Here is an 18,759-nt window from a genome sequence, read left to right on the forward strand (position 1 = left end):
ACAGTTTTATAGACATTCCATTGTGAGATTTTTTATATGTTTATAATTTTCAACTTGGCAGACACATGTAGAAGGGAAAATTTGAATATTGCAATACTTTCAAATTACGCCAAGGAAATACTTCAAAGCATATTTCCACACACTAAAACTAGCTAGATATCACACAAAATGTATATGGTTTCTAATAAAATGATTAAAACATTCTAATTGGTTCCCACAATAGTGTATGCTATTTTCATTCAAATTATGAGTAGCTATAAGGAAAATAATAATAATTAAACACAAAAATAAAGAAAACAAATAAAAGTAAAAGTTAGTAATTTAAAAATTAGAAATTTAATTATAGAAAAATGTTACTGTATTTAGTCTCCTTGTTCACCAGGTTATGTGTCTGTTTCAAGGTGCTGAACTTTTATTCCAAATAATCCATTGATAAAAATTAGGAGCCCAGTTTTAATAAAACTGAAGATATTTTCTGACTACAATGTTTACTCTAAATACTATGTACTAGTTAACTACAGACCATACACTACAGATTCTTTCTTAAAAGTAAAAGCAGCCGAAACTGGTTTGGCTCAGTGGATAGAGCGTCGGCCTGCGGACTGAAGGGTCCTAGGTTCGATTCCGGTCAAGGGCATGTTCCTGGGTTGCGGGCACATCCCCAGTGGGAGATGTGCAGGAGGCAGCTGATCGATGTTTCTCTCTCATCCATGTTTCTGACTCTCTATCTCTCTCCCTTCCTCTCTGTAAGAAATCAATAAAATATATTTTTTAAAAAAAAAGTAAAAGCAGAGAAATATATAGTCTCCAATTAAATATACTAGTTTTCACAAAATATTGTAAACTTTTTTTAATGTAAGCAATATTTCAAAAGAAGGGGAAAGTGAGACTTTGAATATTTGAAAGAACTTTTACAATACTGCTATCTTTACAATTTCTAAATAAGTATTCCCAAAGCATTAGCTTGCAGGATTAAAAATGTTTTATAAATCAAGCTTGAAATTTCTTCATAAGCGTACCAAACAATACAATGGTCGAACAATCAAGAGTCCACAATGAAGATAGCTGGGAAAAGGTGGCCACTACACAAAAGTCAAACACCATCATTCTTTCTGGCACTGAGCCCTATGTTTTCCTCCAAACTGCTTGCCAGAGGCATTCTACTCAGGAAATAAAATAACATTTCAAGCATCTGTATTAATTTTTAATGCTATTTTTCAAGATAACTGAATTTTTTTTATTTATCGTTAAAGTATACAAAAGCCTACCATGAAAACATTCAAAATTATAACATTCAAAACCAGAGGTTTCAAAACACAGAAACTGACTGGGCTCAAAAGAAATGATGTGGCAATGGTGTAGGCTACTATGAGTCAATTTTATTTAAGTCTAAAAATATCTCTGGTTATAGAGTAAGTAAGAACAAGGAAACTCTTCCATAATATTTTATACTGTGTTCCAAAAGTAAAGATATCCAAATACATGTAACATATAAGGTATATTCCAAGTACTTAAACTCAGGAAAACCACTGAGATAAGACAATGAAAATTAGCAATAACAAAATACATTTTTTTAAATGGGTCTCATTCTTTGACAAAATTTTACAGAAGCTGCTACCTTGCTCAACCTCTGCATAATCTTTAACCTATTCTCTAACCTGGGGAATGTATGGGAAGAACCTAAATATGTGATTTACTAAAATCTGAAAATAAAATATAGACAATTTTGTATTCTTTGGAGGGTTCTATTCATTTACTCATTCTAATACAGGGAGTCCCCTTTGCACACACCTCTCTCCCTCTGACAACTAAAAGACAGCAAGCAATTGTTGTATAACTCCTCCCTTCCCCCTTAAACCCAGCTAACATACAAAGGAAAGGACTTTCTCTATTGTGCAAATCCAGTCGCTGAAATGGATCTTTGTTAAATAAAATCTGATTCAGAAATAGTTGTCATTTAATTTTTTCAACTGGCATACTGAAAGCTGTAAAGGTAGTGAACACAATAGATGCATTCTTATTGCAAGAAGGTAAAGCCAAATTTTGAAAATACTCTGATTATGTTTTAAAGGTTTGGTTTTTCTCTGGCACAGATGGAAAAGCCAAATCAGCATCCTTCCCTCAATCTATTTCCTACCAACAACACAAATCAAAATATAAATAGTAAAAAAAAAAAAAAATTGGCTCTGACCTTCCACCCCGACCCTAACCCCAAAATGCCTCTAAGCTGCCCCTGCTCCCAAAGCTGTCTGGTTTGACCTTTTTTTTTTTTTTTTTAAATCCAAATACTACAAAGGCCTAATCACCGTTATGAGAATATTCATTTTGAAAACGTTTTAAATAATGTATTCCCAGTGTACACCTCTTAATCCTGTAAAAACAGTTATTAGTTAATGTTGTAATCAACTGGGGAAAAGGGTAAAAGTAGGCAATATAGCCTCAGCTTTAATTTAGGTATTGCATGTTTTTTCTCATTCAGATTTCTAGAAGACACCAAAAGTGACTATCCTTAAATTTTCTTGCACAGCTATCATTCTGGTACAAGTACATTTTTATCCCTTTCACTTAAATTATTCAGATTTAGTTGCCTTCCCAGTAACAATCACACGTTTTACAAAACATTTTCTACAACAGAGACAAAAGGCCATGAATTCCTCCAAACAAGGTCCATTTAGCTCCACAGCTGGATCAGAAAACATTTCTGGTTCTTGTCTAAGGATAAACAAGAAAGCAGAAATAGAGATTACCTGTTGGGGGTGGAGGTGGGAAGGGGAGGATGGGAACTGGAAATCCCAGTGTCGGGGTTACACTCTGTACTATCTACTCAAACATTTTTAACTCGCTTTTAAAACAAAGGAGTTTCAGGAACACACGGTCTGCTTAGTTTTAAGATAGTCTGCTTTTATCAGTAGCATCTGCTTTAGCTCTGCAAAAGGTAAAATACTCCTTTAAGTGCAGTCGTGAGCAATGTGCCAGCTAATCCCTCTTTAATACAGTAACGTTCCTCCAGACCGCCGCTTTTCAAGGCAGCTCGCCTCCTCTGCCCCCTCCTCCCTCTGTGCATTCTGAGATCTGCTCGGCGGATTCCCACATAAAGTGGGTCCTGGCCGCCATTTTAGAAAGTCATTCACACAAGCCGGACCGCAGCACCGTCCAGTTAAAACCTTCCAAAATTCCCCTGGACGATTTCCTCTTTCCTCTCCCTAACATCTCCTCTTGCAGAGGGGTCAAACTCCCCGCGATAGGCATGCCATGTCTCCAGAATCTGCATAATGCAAAATGACACCTCTGGCCACACAACACTGCGAAGTGAATGCTGCAAGGCACGTGTTTGCACGTCGGTGCATACAAATTTCCCAGGCAGAGAGAACGTCCACAAAGAGATAAAGTGGCCACGTTAAGTGGGTTTTCCACTCCAATCATCTGCACCTAGATTAATTTTCGACCAGAACAGTGAAGGGTGGGGAAGCCAGGGGCGGAGCAGCTCCAGGGAAAGTTCCCATCTGCTTCTCGACTGAGCCCGGGGCATCTCCACGATCGCTGGGGTCAGAGGCGAGCTTTCGCTGGCGGCCTCCCCCTCGCCCGGTCTCCCAGCACGGCGTAGTAAACACCCGGAGAGTCCCTGGAAGCGCGCCTCCCCCAGTCCTGCCGCGGACAGCAGGTTATGAATGGCCTCACTATGCCCGGCTCCTTTTCACACGCGGACACGCGCAGACGCGCGCTCCGGAGGCGAAGCCTGAACACCCCGGTAACAGCAACCACCAACAGAATCAATGGTCCTCCATTTAAAAGACAGCGGAGCTCGGCCGCCGCCGCTTCCATTTCCTTCGGCAGGCTGCTCCCGCAATCTATTTTTCCCAGGGTGACTCACTACTAAGGGCGCTCCATAATCCCCTTCGCGGACTACTAGACAGTAAGAGGAATGGCGAGTAAAACAAACTGAAAACCTTTCGGGGTCTTGAGTCTCGGAATCAACAGCCATTTGGGGAGGACAAGCACAGATGTGCTGCAGTCCTCCTCCGTGTGCACCAAGTGTAAGCACATCGTCATTTCGGCGTTTTATACTGAAGGCTTACGGCACGCGTGTATTTCACAAAGACGGGCGCTAGATACTACGGAACAACTAAGAGGTGTCAAGCACAACACTTATTCCAACATTCCACAGACACAAAAAATATTCTAGCAAGTCGGCTTGGTGTTTTGGGTTTTTTTAAGCCACATCTTCTCATTGTAAACGGCTTGCATTTCCTAGCCATTCATTAGCGAATTCTGGGTGGGAGGGAAACACGTTCCTTCAAAGGCGGCTCCCCCGGGGTGCCGCCGGCGGCCGCGGAAGCGGGGGTCCCGGGCTCCCGAGCGCCTGCGAGGCGGGGACCTGACCGCGAGAGGCGGACCTGCCGCCGCTGCACGCCCTCGTCCTCACCCGCCTCCTCCTCCAGGGACCCAGAGCTGAAAGGAGGCGAAAGCGCCGAAACGGGCGCACCAGCTCCTCTGCAGGCACGGTCCTCTCCCCAAGCCCGCCACACAACACCGTGCACGGCACCCCTTCCACGAGGCCCCTAGAACCCGGCGTCTTCGCAGTTCCAAGATGCTCCGACATCAGCTACCCACACTTATTTTTGTAGAACCTGCCCTTTCGCACAAAACCCTCTCCAGGTCTGACGTTTCCGAGCGTCCGGGCTGGGGAGCGGGACTTGCTGCCGAACTCCGGAGTCGGCCGTGAGGGACGGGCGGGCGGGCGGGTGGGCAGGGTCCCGGGCCCGACCCGGCCGGCCCCTCGGAGCCGGGACAGCGGCTCGCAAGGACGCGTCCCGCCGCCGCCTCGCCAGCGGGAGGGCACCTTCCCAGCGCCGGCTTCGCGGAGGCCGAGCGACAGCCTCCTCCTTATTGGGAAGGGAGAGCAGCAGCAGCAGCCGCGCCCGCTCCGCCGAGGCCCGACGCCGGCCGAGACGGCCAGGCATCCGCGCGACCCCGCGCCCGTCCGTGGGTCTGGCCCGGGTCCCCTCACCAGTTCCGCGCACGAGGAGGGGCCGGCAACGGGCCGGAGCGGGCAGCGGCGCCCGGGCCTCGTGTCACTCACCGTTTGAAATGCTCGATGATCTTCTCTTCCCGCACATTCTCCGGTAAGTTGCCCACCCAGAGGTGCCTGGTTTCTCGGACCATGCTGGGCGGTGTGCCGGCGACCGCTGGTGCGGGTTCTCCCTCGCCGGCTTCGTGTGAGCCCGTCAGCGCCGGGAGGCGGGCGCCGAGGCGGCGGCGGCGGCGGCTGCGGCGGTGGCGTCGGCAGCGGCGGCGGCTCCTCCGGCTCCTCCCCGTGCAGAGACCATCCCTCTCCCCCAGGTTCTGACTCTCCGGGCTCGCAGCTCCGCTCTGCCGCCACCACACACCCGAAGCCGACCCTCGCGCTCAGGCAGCGCATGCGCCCGGGCGGCGGCGGGCGGGGGAGTGGGGAGGAGGGGCGAGCGGGCCCCGGACGGCAGCGAGTAGGACGGAGCTGGCGCTGTGGCAGCCGGACGCTTCCCACCGGCGCGCGCGGCCCGCCTTCTGACCGCGGGCGCGCGCGCGTCCGCCCGCCTGGCGAGGCGGAGACGCCGGGTTCCTCTCAGCCGGCGCGCAGGCGCGCGAGGGAGGGAAGGACGCTCGAGCGCTCGGGCCCGGTGCGCAAGTGCGCAGGCGCGTGAGGAGGCAGCCGCAGCCGCGGGGCGGGCGCTCCGTCAGTCAGGCCCCGGGCGCCGCCCCTGCAGATGCACAGGCGGCCTCCAGCCCTGGCGGCAGAGGTCCCCGGCGCCGGCCTGGAAGAAGAAAAGAGAAAGGGGTTGGTTGTGACAGGACTGGGTGTCCCAGCGGCCGCCAGGCCCCTCTCCTCGGAGGGGCCGGGACACCCACCCCGCGCCCCCTTGGGCCAGCTCCTGGCGGCTTCCCGGCACTCGGATGCCCGCCTGCTCGGGAAAGCGTCAGAGCAAGGCCGCCCTTCCCACCGCCGGTTAAACAATGACTCCAGAAACCCAGCCCTCCCAAGAATCATTCGCTTGTGATGTTAAGCAACTTCATTGTACATGGGATCTTGCGAAACTTTTTGCAAGATCTTGCTGATCCTGATGGTAGACGAGGAATAAAAGTGAAATGAGATAGATGGTCACGTGTTTACTATTGTTCCCCTCAGGACTGACTATAATTTAATATTTAAGCAGAGTAAGGGACTGGACCTCTGGTCCTTCCAGGCCTAAGGGCTTTTAAAGCCTACAGTTGAACTTTTAGATAAAGGCTAGTTTACAGAACCGTGGGGGAGACACACAAAATTAAGACCACTGTATTTGAGTTCAGAAAAGTTGAATTGTTTAAAACAGCAACTCAATTTTCTTTTCCATTTTTCATCTATATATATATATATAAAATAGCAGGTGCTTCCAAATTTTAAACATTTGGTCTCATCCACTGTCTCTTAAATACAAACCATCTTACCAAACTTGAATTGGAAACTGATCACCATAATCAATAGCACTAATACATGGGGTCACCTCTGCATAATTCAAGTGTTTCTTTTGCTCCAGGTGGTAAAGCTCTAAGGAGTTTTTGTTGTTTGTTTTCTGTTGTAATCTGTGTTAAGTTTCTTAATGATTGTGTCAGAGTCTGAGAGTCACGTCAGTTTTTCTTGTATTTGGTGAATAGTCTCTACACTGTACTTTATAAATGATCTCAGCAAGTCTGATCAGTTGAGATTCTCTCTCTTTCCTCCTCTCTCAGGACGTTCAGAAAGCCAAGCAAGCCCCCAACCTAGACAGTTGTAACAATGACAGTACAAGATGTGTAATCTTACCATCCTTTGAAATGCTTTTTGGGATTTTGACAAGTTACTTCTAAAAATTATATTTTCTGAATTTACCCAGGTAATTTGTTTTCTATGCTGTATTCCTCGTTTATGTTTACCTTATCCATTTCAACACACCTTTTAAATTTTTTTAGAACTCTAGTAAGAGGCAGAAACAGAGCCCGGCTGGTGTGGCTTAGTGATTCAGTGTCCACCCATGAACCAGAAGATCACTGGTTTGATTCCTGCTCACAGCACATCCCCAGTAGGAGGTGTGCAGGAGGCAGCCAATGGATGTTGTTTCTATCTCTCTATGACTCTTCTTTCCTCTCTCTCTAAAACCAATAAAATGGATTTCTTTTTTAATGTTAAGAGGCAGAAACAGAAAGAGGAGGTCAAGAAAATTTAGAAAGAGAAAAAGCACAACCACAATACTAGCACTCATTCATAATTTAGTTAAGGTATTTTTTTTTAGTCACATTATTTTAATTCATCTCAGACAGTGGCTCTCAGCAAAAAGCTATTCTTTACATTTTTGTGATTTTTAAAATTATTTGAGAACATTATTAGCAGATAGAATTTTTGCAAGAAGAATTATTATCCTTACTGCTGGAGAAGTTTTTTTTTCTACTTTTTTTTATTATCTAAAGTTTTATGTAAGTCTCCTTTTTCCCCAATTGACACCCCCACCCCCGTCAGTTAAGGTGTTTAGTGCCACCCCAGAGGTTCACCTTGGCTTCATGCAAATCAGTTATTAAATGAAATGGAAAATTTTGTTTTGAAAATATTATGGAATTGATTCCTAGCAGGTAGTTCAGTGGTTAGAGTGTCAGCCCAGGCAATGCAGGGTCTTGGGTTCGATTCCTAGCCAAGGGCTTGTACCTGGGTCGTGCAGGTTCGATGTCACATCGGGGTGAATTCGGAAGGCAACCAATCAATGTGAGAGACATGGGTATTTGTCTATTCTCTCTCTCTCTCTCTCTCTCTCTCTCTCTCTCTCTCTCTCTCTCTCTCTCTCCCCCCCCCCACCCCCTTCCTTTCACTCTCTAAAAAATCAATGAGAGAAAAAAATACCATCAGGTGAGGATTAACAACAACAAAGTAAAAACAAATCAATCTTTTGGACTTTTACATTTGGCCACTGTTCTGTTTCAACAATGATCATAATAAGGAATGTCAGGCCAGCACACAATTACCTAAACTCATGCACTGTATAGTTCTGTATATGTGCCTGCAATTAGAGTTGAACTGAAGGGCATTTTCCCAGGAGACATGAATTTCTTTTCCTTTTTTGAATTTTTATTGATTTGAGAGAGAGAGAGAGAGAAACATGATTTGTTGTTCCACTTACTTCTGCAGTCATTGGTTGATTCTTGTATGTGCCCTGACTAGGGATGGACCCGAAACCTTGGCATATCCACAGGATGCTCTAACCAACTGAGCTATCCGGCTGGCCAGCATGAATTTCAATATAAGCAACCACGATATGAAACATATATTTTAAAATGTGATATAAATAACTCATTTAAAACCTCAATTAGCTGAAACCACTTGGGAAAGACCAAAATGTCACCATGAAGAACAGAAGAGGCTCGGCTCAATTGCATTAAAAAGGGCAACTAACAAAGAGGATTCAAAAAACATACCTTGCAGTTAGAGAAATATAGGGTGAATCTCGCCTTGAATGCAGCTGTCAGCCAAAATCATGCTGAAGAAAATTCAAGAGCTGGGAAAAAAGAGGGGAGCCTTTTAGAAGCAAAATTATTAGGAGAGACTAGTTATAGTTAAATATGGTATTTGGTATCTGTGACTCCCACGGAACAACAAAAGGATAAACTAGAACAAAATAACCAACTAATATATACTTCTGTTTAAATCTTAATGTGCTCCTATAATGCCAAAAAAATATTACTCTAATATTTTCATAGCAGATTCATTTGAAAATAGCTCACATACAAATGCTGGGTTCAAAAGAGCAATTCAGGTGGGAATTCTATCCATCTCTATAAAGGATATTTGCAGGTTGAAAAAATGTCCATGCTCCTTAATGATTCTTTCAGCATAATAAACACTATTTGTCCTTGAACTTTGGAGGACACTGAAAAACACTAACTGTGAGAATGAAGAACATTAGGTATACTAATAAAGGAAGTAACCTTTAAGAGTCAAAAATTCCAGTTCCACTTTAGTCACTGGCTATATGGCCAGGCAAAGCAATTAAATCCCCCAAAGTCTTAATATCCTTATCTGCAAAATGAGGATTAAAAAATCTGTTTTCTCTACCTAGTATGGTTGCTAGAAGTATTGAATAAGATAATATATGTAGCCCAACTGGTATGGCTCAGTGGTTGAGGGTCAAACCACGAACCAAGAGGTCACCAGTTCAATTCCTCGTCAGGGCACATGCTGGGGTTGCAGGCTTGGTCCCCCAAGGGGGGCTTTCAGGAGGTAGCAGATCAATGCCTATCTCATGAATGTTTTTATTTCTCTCGCCCTCTCCCTTTCTCTCTGAAATCAATAAAAAAAATTTTCAAAAAAGATAATATATGTAAAAATATTTGGAAGTAACACCATAAAAATATCATGAATAATATTGACTATTAATTTCATATTAATATCAAAAGTATCCATTGAAATTAAAAACATACCATTATCACTCTACCTGGTTTGGCTCTGGTGGATAGAGCGTCAACCTGCAAACTGAAGGGTCCCAGGGTCAATTCCAGTCAAGGGCACATGCCCAGGTTGTGGGTTCGATTTCCAGTAGGGGACGTTCAGGAGGCAGCCAATCAATGACTCTCTCTCATCATTGATATTTCTATCTCTCTCTCCCCTTTCCCTTCCTCTTTTGCACAGCCCCAAATCAAGTGTTTGATTTTCCTCAGTGATTTTCATTTTTATTGGCAATGTATGAGGAAACACTGGAGAAGCTTTTTCTATTTCTGACCTTGTTACAAAAATACTTACAAAGGCAGAATTTTTTTTCTCTCTCTCTCTCTTCTTTTTTTTCTCTTTTTTTTTTTAAATATATTTTATTGATTTTTTACAGAGAGGTAGGGAGAGAGATAGAGAGTCAGACACATCGATGAGAGAGAAACATGGACCAGCCGCCTCCTGCACATCTCCTACTGGGGATGTGCCCGCAACCCAGGTACATGCCCTTGACCAGAATCGAACCTGGGACCTCTCAGTCCGCAGGCCGACGCTCTATCCACTGAGCCAAACCGGTTTCGGCCAGAATTTCTTCATAAGCATTTATCTTTGTATATTTTCAATAGAAAGGCAACTCTGTTATTCTCTGATTTTTAATTTTATTTTCAAAAAGTATTAATTTTTGAAAGTAAAAGATAAATTGAAAAAGATTTTTAAAAAGTAAGGTGTGACCTCTTTTTTCCATCTATTATAAATAGATGTTGAAGTGAATTTTCTCATTTGAGTATTAAAGATGATTCAGAAAGGTGACATTAAAGCAAAGCTATTTGCAAAGGAGAATTAAAGTACATGTGTTTTTAATTAGTTCTTATTCGCAGACTGTGAGGAGCTCCCATATTTAGTATGCGAGAGTGCAGTCATGGGTAATGGAAGCCCAGTTGGGGAAAGCACTAGAGCTTTGAATGCTAACCTAGCCAATAGAGCAGTGGTTCTCAGCCTTCTGGCCCTTTAATACAGTTCCTCATGTTGTGACCCAACCATAAAATTATTTCCGTTACTACTTCATAACTGTAATGTTGCTACTGTTATAAATCGTCATGTAAATATCTGATATACAGGATGGTCTTAGGCGACCCCTGTGAAAGGGTCGTTCGACCGCCCAAGGGGTCGCGACCCACAGGTTGAGAACCGCTGCAATATAGCAAATAAATCAATATCACCCTTTAAAGAGGAGAACAGGCCCTAACCGGTTTGGCTCAGTGGATAGAGCGTTGGCCTGCGGACTCAAGGGTCCCAGGTTCGATTCTGGTCAAGGGCATGTACCTTGGTTGCAGGCACATCCCCAGTGGGGAGTGTGCAGGAGGCAGCTGATCGGTGTTTCTCTCATCAATGTTTCTAACTCTCTATCCCTCTCCCTTCCTCTCTGTAAAACATCAATAAAATATATTTTAAAAAAAAACAAACAAAAAAACAAAGAGGAGAACAGAATAATTACCAAGTTCTGAACATGAATTTGGTTACAGATCAAGTCACATGCTACTAAAATTAAACTGTTTCATGAGAAAACAGACTTAAAAATATAAGCACCTAAACAAAAAATAACAATAATAAATAAAATAAAATATAGGCACTTGCTCTTAAAGGCATTATGTAAAAATATATTAACTAGTTCTAAAATGATCAAAGCCTCTCCCTGGCCGGTCAACCAACTGAGCCACACCAGCCAGGGAGGATATAGATTTTTTTAAGTTTTTAATACATATATATTTTTTATTGATTTCAGAGAGGAAGGGAAAAGGAGAGATAGCAACATCAATGATGAGACAGAATCATTGATTGGCTGCCTCCTGCACACGCCCTTCTGGGGATCTAGCCCTCAACCTAGGCATGTGCCCTGACTGGGAATTGAACTGTGACCTCCTGGTTCATAGGTACATGCTCAACCAACTGAAGTACAGCCACGCTGACTGGGCTAAAAGTTTTTATCCATCAATATTTTCTAAGCTTTTCTTTAACATGTATTGCTTTTATAATTAGAAAAAGTTATAATAAAGTGACTTTTGGAAGTCAGTATCTGGGTTACTTTATTTAAGGATTCCTTTGAAATGTTGATACTTGATTACATTAAATCAATACATTTATGTTAACTGACCCCACATGAACAAAATGTTATTATTCTCTATGTTATTATCCTCTATCAAAATACTGATTTTAACTGTCTAAAGCCTTAAAAATAATTCCAGTGAAATTATTCTGGTTCAATGAACCAGATATTTCATTGAACCTTTTAAAACTATATTGCTAATTCTCATGTGAAAAAAACCTCTTCACTCTAAGTTATATACATTAGCCAAAACATTCCAGGTCTAGGAGATTGTAACTTTTAAACACCAGGAGGCAGAATATAAATAATATAAGTCAAGCTAGTGGTTACTTCTAAGACTATCAATGGAATCTGTTTGGTAACTTGTTACATATGCATTGAAATTTTCAGATTTAGAGTTTTTTTCTTTTTTCATGTTGCTTTGCTTTTATTCTTACCAGTTATGGTGTAATGAGATTTAGAGTTTTAAGTTCCCCTACCATTGCTTTCAAAGGCCCGGCTCTAGTTAGAAGTAGAAAATGCAAACAAAAAATTATTTATGTACTCATTCGAAATGTTTTAAAACTGTCTCCATTTTAAGTCAGTTGTTGCTATTTAATAGTAATGCTTCATTTATTTAATGTTTTTATTGCTTTTCAGAGAGAGAGGAAGGAAGACGGATAGAGAGATAGAAACATCCATGAGAAACATCATCAATTGGCTGCTTCCTGCATGGCCTCTACTGGGGGCAGAGCCGGAAACCAGGCATGTGCCCTGATGGGAATTGGATGAGCGACCTCCAGGTTTATGGGTCAACGCTGAAAACCACTGGGCCACACTGGCCCGGGCAGTAATGCTTATTCAAATCACATAACTGTCTCAATATTTGACATTAATCTTCAGGATAGTAATGATTGCTAATTTTTTTAAATATATTTTATTGAATTTTTACAGAGAGGAAGGGAGAGGGATAGAGAGTTAGAAACATCGATGAGAGAGAAACATCGATCAGCTGCCTCCTGCACATCTCCTACTGGGGATATGCCCGAAACCCAGGTACATGCCCTCAACCAGAATCGAACCTGAGACCCTTGAGTCCACAGGCTGACGCTCCATCCACTGAGCCAAACTGATTAGTGCATGATTGCTAATTTTATGTAATATTCCATAATTAGACACTTGAACTCTTTGGCTTAAAATAAAGACACATCCTATTTAAAGACTATGATGGATTTCTGAATTAAATACCGGAATTATTTTTAAGGCTTTAGACAGTTAAAATCAGTATTTTGATAGAGGAGATAGAGTTTTTTGAGGTCATATATTACAAAGGGTTGGGGATATCCCTTACACTATTTGGAAAATATTTTCACTGAAAAGATGGACTGTCACAAGATAACTCTCTATAAAGATGCTGGATTAACTTAAAATGGTTTTTCTAAGAAAACAGAACCACCAAAAGTGATAACTAAAGATTCACTGTATAATGTTAGCTGGTGAGAGGGGCATGGTGAGATGGATTTCTATTTTCCCCACCCCCACAAGATAAACACACTCAAACCTTTTACTTTAAAAAAAATCACCTGAAAAAGTGGCTTTAGGCCAGGACACTTCTGTCCTTCATAATTTTCAACTTTGTTTCCCTCAAGATCAGTTTCCAGAGAGTCTATTAGCACATAAGAACTCCGATTTTATATCTATTCAAAATTATAAAACGTACATACTCTATATTTTCTTTCCCTTATCTAGTAGTGTTATCCTTGCTGTTGGAACTTTGACTTTAAAGACTCTCATTCACCATAATTTGTTAAGACAATCTCTAACAGAAATTCTGTCAACTCCAGGGACAGTTGATATGGTCATTTCCAAGCTTCAAATTATAGTCCTGTTGCGGGGGAGGGGGGAGAAATGGCTTACTTGTACTTCAACGACCTCCAGATAACTTTTATGTACTGAGCGTTCCTGTTGACTCTAGCACCAACTCGAAATTCCCACCAGGAAGAAAAATCTCCCTTCCTTAGGAGTGGCTCCACCCAGGGTGATAACCTGGGCTGACCTAGATTCCCCTGGGGGAGCCGGGACGGTGCTTGCCACCTAGGGACAGGTGAGCACCGCCAAACAACTTCAGGGACAAAAATTCGGCTCCCGATTATCAAATTGCAACTGCCACCACGTAAGTCTTTAGGAACCCCCAAGGTGCTTTCTTTGCAAACTGGCTCCCTCTTTTAAACCCTACTTCCACGAGGATCTGAAGGTAAGCTACAGGCTAACTAACGTAGGACAGCAGTCACTCCGGAGCGAGGAAGGAACTTAACAAAGAAGGGTGGCTCAGGCGTGGCTCAGTGGTTGAGCATCGACCTATGAACCAGGAGGGCATGGTTCCATTCCACGCCAAGGCACAGGCCAGAGTTTGGTGCTGGATCCCGTGGGGGGGCGTGCAGGAGGCGGCTAATCAATGATTCTCTCTCATCATTGATGTTCCTATCTCTCCCTCCCTCTCCCTTCCTCTCTGAAGTCGATAAAAGTATATATATATATGGAAGGGTGGCAAGGAAACAAAGCTCAGACTGGAGAAGAGGCCAGCTTCAGTGCCCTGCCAAAGGAACCTTAATCAACCTGCTGCATTTCAGAAGCAGGGCAGGAGAGCAGTGAATTACTTGGCGAGGGAAAGCTTTGGGGAAGGGGGCGGGGGGGGGGGGGGCGGGTAGAAGAACCCACAACCCTGCCAATAATGGCCACCGCAGTCCCTAAAGGACGGAGGGAAAAGGCACCTGAGGAAGGGGGAATAAAAAAGAGGAAACACGGTTACTATGGTTACCACTCTATAAGCTCAATTCTGCTAAGGGAGACAGAACTGTCGCCAAGGCCCTTTCATTGTCCGCATCCACACACTGAGGACAAACCTAGCGGCCAGCCCCGCCAACCCGAGCAGAGGACCAGGGGCAGCTTTCCAAAAATAAAAAAAAATTAAAAAAAGGACACCTTTATTTTGGCTTAGCGAGAACTGCAGGCAACGCCTCATGGAAGCCAGCCTGGCCAGCACCACGCAGTCCCTCGGCCATTGGAGAAAGCGTCTCCACACTCCAGACACCGAACCCCGGCAGGAGCTTCCAAATATGACGCGGGGAAGGGGGCCAGCCAGACACGGCCCAGCCTCGGCCCGGAGGCACAAAGGGCAGGCTCAGCTCCAGGAAGCCCGCGGGAGAAGGAACCACCCCTCGAGCAGCGGCGGACTCCGCGAGCGGGAGGCGAGGACACAGTAACTAGGGCACCACGGCGACGGCCAGGCGCACCGCACATCAAAGACGCTGCCGCACACACCGTGGAAAAGGCCGCCGGGCGAAGGCGACCCAGTGCGCAGGTGCGCGGAGAAACGACGGGCGCCGGGGGCCCGCCCCGCCCCGCTTCTCTCAAAGGCCAGGGGAGTCGCCCCAGTGCGCTTGCGCAACGACGGACAGTGGGGGGAGGGGAGAAAAACCTGTTCCCTTCATTGTGACCACACCGCCCGCCCATCCCGGCGAGCGCGCACGCGCGCGCACGTCCCACTCTCACACGCGCGCGCCGAGCTTGCCGCCCAGTCTCTCGCGCATGCTCTGGGAGGAAGGCGGTGGCGGAGCTTGAGGCTTTTTGCTGAGTTTCCCTGACAAGTTTCTAGAAAGACGGAACCCTGGGGAAGCTGGGGGATGGGCGGCGCAGGGAAGCGGCATTTGAGCGAAAGAAAGCGAAAAATCCAAGTACACCCGCCACCGCCCTGCCTCCGGCCATCAAGCCAGGGTCCCAGCAAAGTCCAAGGCCATCAAGAGCCTCACGCCGAAGGGAAAAGCTTGGGGACCTCGGCAGCCGCTCCTCCTTTTGTCTGTGCCCAGCCCCAGGCCCCTCGGCACAGGGAGAGGGCGTTGGTCATGGGAGGGTGGCGATGGAAGGCCTGAGACGACCACTGGATATTCGCGTGGTGGAGTGGATGCCCGCGCGCTCCTAGGCCACCGCACGCTTCGGCTGCGCTCTGCGTGTGGGCTCAGGGCGTTGGGATTGCACGCGGCGGCCGAAGGACTGGCCTTTGGGCTCTTGGACCCCGTTTTCTTTCCTTTAACTTGGGTAGATCGTTTGATGCCCCCCCCTTTCCTGTCTTCTTTGGTGACCTGGAGCTGCGACTGTGGGGATCCTAAGGAGGCACGCTTTTTCCGCCTGGCCGGGGGTTCTGGGCTCAGTTCCTTACAGTTTTATCCTGTTCGCAAGCGCCTCCTGGACATGGGGGTACTTGGAAGAGGAAAGGCAGCGCCCGCTGGCCTGCGAACTGAAGGGGCTGGTGTGGGAAGGCCGAGGATGGCCGGGCAGCTGGCACGGTGCGCAGAGCTGGAGGGGGCCACCACCAGGGCGTAGCTCGGGCTGGCATGGCCGCGCCGAGGGAAGGAGTCCGTGGCGCCTGTTTTGTCTCGGCGAGCGCCCGCTCGTGACCGTGCCCGGCTGCCATTTTGTGGCGTGGCCGCCATTTCGCGCCGCCGAGGGGGGCAGGACGACGGGGGAGGGGCGGCCGCTGCCTGCGGAGGTGTGGGGGCGGGGCGGCGGCCGCGCCCGGGCTCCCCGCCCCGCGCGCACCGGCGAGCGCGTCCCCTTTGTTCTTGGCCTTTGGGCTGGACCGCGGCCCGCCCCGGAGGTGCGCTGGTGGAACCCCGGAAAAGCCGCGGAGAGGCGCGCACACAGCCCCGATCTCCTCGGTCCTCCACGCCCTTCCCAAAGTGGGATCTGCCCGCCCCACCCTGGCTGTGTGAAAGGAACACATTTTGTGGGGGAGGGCTCGGAACTCCACCGTGGGAAGCTGGAATGTCACCCTGAGAAGGAAGGCGCGCTCTGCCGCGCTGCGCTGGTGGAAGTCGCACAGCCCTTTGTGTCCTCTCTGCCTTGAGCCATGATGGCGCTCTGCACCGAAGTTACTAAGCAGCTTCGCCCGTGGGAGACCAACAAAGGTGCTAAAGCTAAACACTGGTGTGACCGGGAGGTCGGTCCCTTTAAAAAAAAAAAAGTGGTGCCTTTGAAGTGCTGTCAGCCTAGGAGAGTGGGGCGGCGGCTTCTCATTGGCTGGCCGTGAAGCTCGCACTGCGCCACTGTTTTCAGACACGGTTTTATAGTCCATTATTTATATCTGAGCCATAAACTGGAACAATAGTTGAGAGTATCTTATTTCTGTCCGTTGAGGACTTCGGTTTAAATTCCTTTTTTTAATTCCCTTATGAGCATGTAAATAGCAAGTTGACTCAATAAAATCTCTATTATGTGCCTTCCAGTGTCATTTCAAATCGTGAAAGAGCTATTGTTTTCCTGACTTCAGGGGAAATATTTAAATGGGAATCTTGGCATTTTGATGTTAACTTTGCGGCTGGACTCCACAAAGCCAGGAAATTCAAGAGTAATGCCGCTAAATTTGTCTTCCAGCCTTGCTTCTTGTGCATGCTATGTTGTTTTGTTTTATTTTTTTTCCTCACAGCATTATATGTTCATAATTGAGCCAGCCTTGTGTGTGTTTGTGTGTTTTGGGGGGTGTTTTTACTACGTGTAATTATTGGGGGTTGGTTGTCTGTGTCAGTAATGGGGGGGGATTACACTCATAATGATGGGATGAAAATGTAAAAATATTTGTTGTTGAGGACACAGTTCGGGATTTAATGACTTCTAGATAAAACATCTCAGGAGTGTTAGAGTCCAAATTTTGTTTTAGTTCAGTTGAACTAAAAGCATTGCATAGTTTTAATATTTTTACTCTCCCAAGATTCTGTAAAGCACAATACTGTGCATTCTTTTACTGGTGAAAGTTTGTGAAATGTGCTTTTCTGCCTGCACAACCAAAATTAAATAATATGAAACTATTAGTTTTATTGGGAAATGAGGAGATGTTATTCTAATGCAGACAAAATATTTTGCCCCTAATGAGCCAGGCACTTGAAATTCAGAGGATTGCACAATCCATCTTTCACTTTGTACAGATGGAGAAGGATCTGTTTAAACAATTCTAATTACTAGCATTTGTTTTTATTTATAAAATGTATACTTAATTCACACCATTATTACATTTAACACAAAAAGCACACCATTTTTTTTGCACAAGAAATGTCTGCAATATGTATTTTCTTAAGTGTAGGTGGTATTTTGCATAATTCACCTCTCCCTTATGACTAGTGCCATACATTTGCAAACTAGCTGAACAGAAATTTGTAAATAACTCACCTCCCCCAGCCTAATGTTGGCCTCAAAACACTTTGCAACTTCTAGGCCAAAAGCCCAAACACTTAAACAGGTGGACTTTAGATGTGCAGAGAGCCACGTTCAAATAAACAGATTTTGAAATAACCACAATCTCAGATTTGTCCCAGAAGTGAAAACGCTTTTGTGTATGTAGTCCAGTTTGTCAAGCCAGGCAGGACTAGTGAATTCCAAGATTAGCAGTAGTTTTTCTTACTCTAAAACTGAGGTTCTGAATTAATTTGTACCAGTTTGTGTTCCCTGAAAAAGATTAGGTATTAAACCCTTTAATTATCACCAGATTCTTAAGGCAGCCAGTGTAAAATAGAAGTGGTATGTGCTAGGCCCCTTTGGCTCATGCCTTTGATTTCATTATATTTTTTTCTTTATTGCCTTTGGTTTTGTTTAGTTTTTTAGTGTTTGGTGAAGCTTATATGTACCTTTTCCTAACAATATATAGAAATCATAAATATCTCTTTCCATTGTTCCAGGAAAGGACAGCTTTTCATGCCAAACCCTATAGTAGGAGGGAATTTAATGATAACAGTCACCTTTTCCTGGTAAAGATAAATGAGCTCCCTTAGAGACTTTAGCAATATGGGAAGTCCTTCAAAACGTTTTTGGCAGCAGCTAAGCACTCCCACATGCTGTAATAGTCTTTTCCCCTTTGAGCCAAACTCAGAAGTTCAGCACTTCAGAAGTATTGCAGTTCAAAGAACAAATCCTTTCAGCCAATGGCGTTCCTTGGAAAAAATAGAAACACCTATAAAAATAAAAAAACACTCCTGGAACAACCCAACATTTGTTTGTCCTACCAGAGTACAAATGGTCTACCCTAAAACAAAATTTAATCCTGACAATTGTGCAGATTATGTGAAACCTGTAAGTTTATAATTTTGGCATCATGGTTTAAATGGCCTAGGTAGACAATACATTAAAAAGACTTCTTAAAGCCGAAACCGGTTTGGCTCAGTGGATGGAG

The 18,759-nt window shown here is 45.1% G+C and overlaps 1 protein-coding gene and 1 long non-coding RNA gene across 5 annotated transcripts in view; one reads left to right on the forward strand and one right to left on the reverse strand.

Annotated features, from left to right (window-relative positions):
* The window catches only part of SPEN (spen family transcriptional repressor), an 87,773-nt gene extending 81,812 nt beyond the window's left edge, over positions 1-5,961 (reverse strand). For 3 of the 4 annotated variants that reach the window (XM_059691143.1, XM_059691141.1, XM_059691140.1), the window contains exon 1: positions 5,081-5,960. In XM_059691143.1, the coding sequence (XP_059547126.1) occupies positions 5,081-5,163 (83 nt within the window). In that variant the 5' untranslated portion in view covers positions 5,164-5,960. Of the gene's footprint in view, positions 1-5,080 lie in introns of all 4 variants that reach the window. The other variant, XM_059691142.1, reaches the window with a different exon arrangement.
* Positions 4,276-13,963, forward strand: LOC132231649 (uncharacterized). Its single transcript, XR_009452100.1, has 3 exons — positions 4,276-5,123; positions 12,204-12,450; positions 12,681-13,963. It is a non-coding gene; the product is annotated as an uncharacterized LOC132231649 (long non-coding RNA).
* Positions 13,964-18,759: the final 4,796 nt, after the last annotated feature.

The sequence above is a fragment of the Myotis daubentonii genome, chromosome 3, assembly GCF_963259705.1.
Source record: "Myotis daubentonii chromosome 3, mMyoDau2.1, whole genome shotgun sequence".
Lineage (NCBI taxonomy): Eukaryota > Metazoa > Chordata > Mammalia > Chiroptera > Vespertilionidae > Myotis > Myotis daubentonii.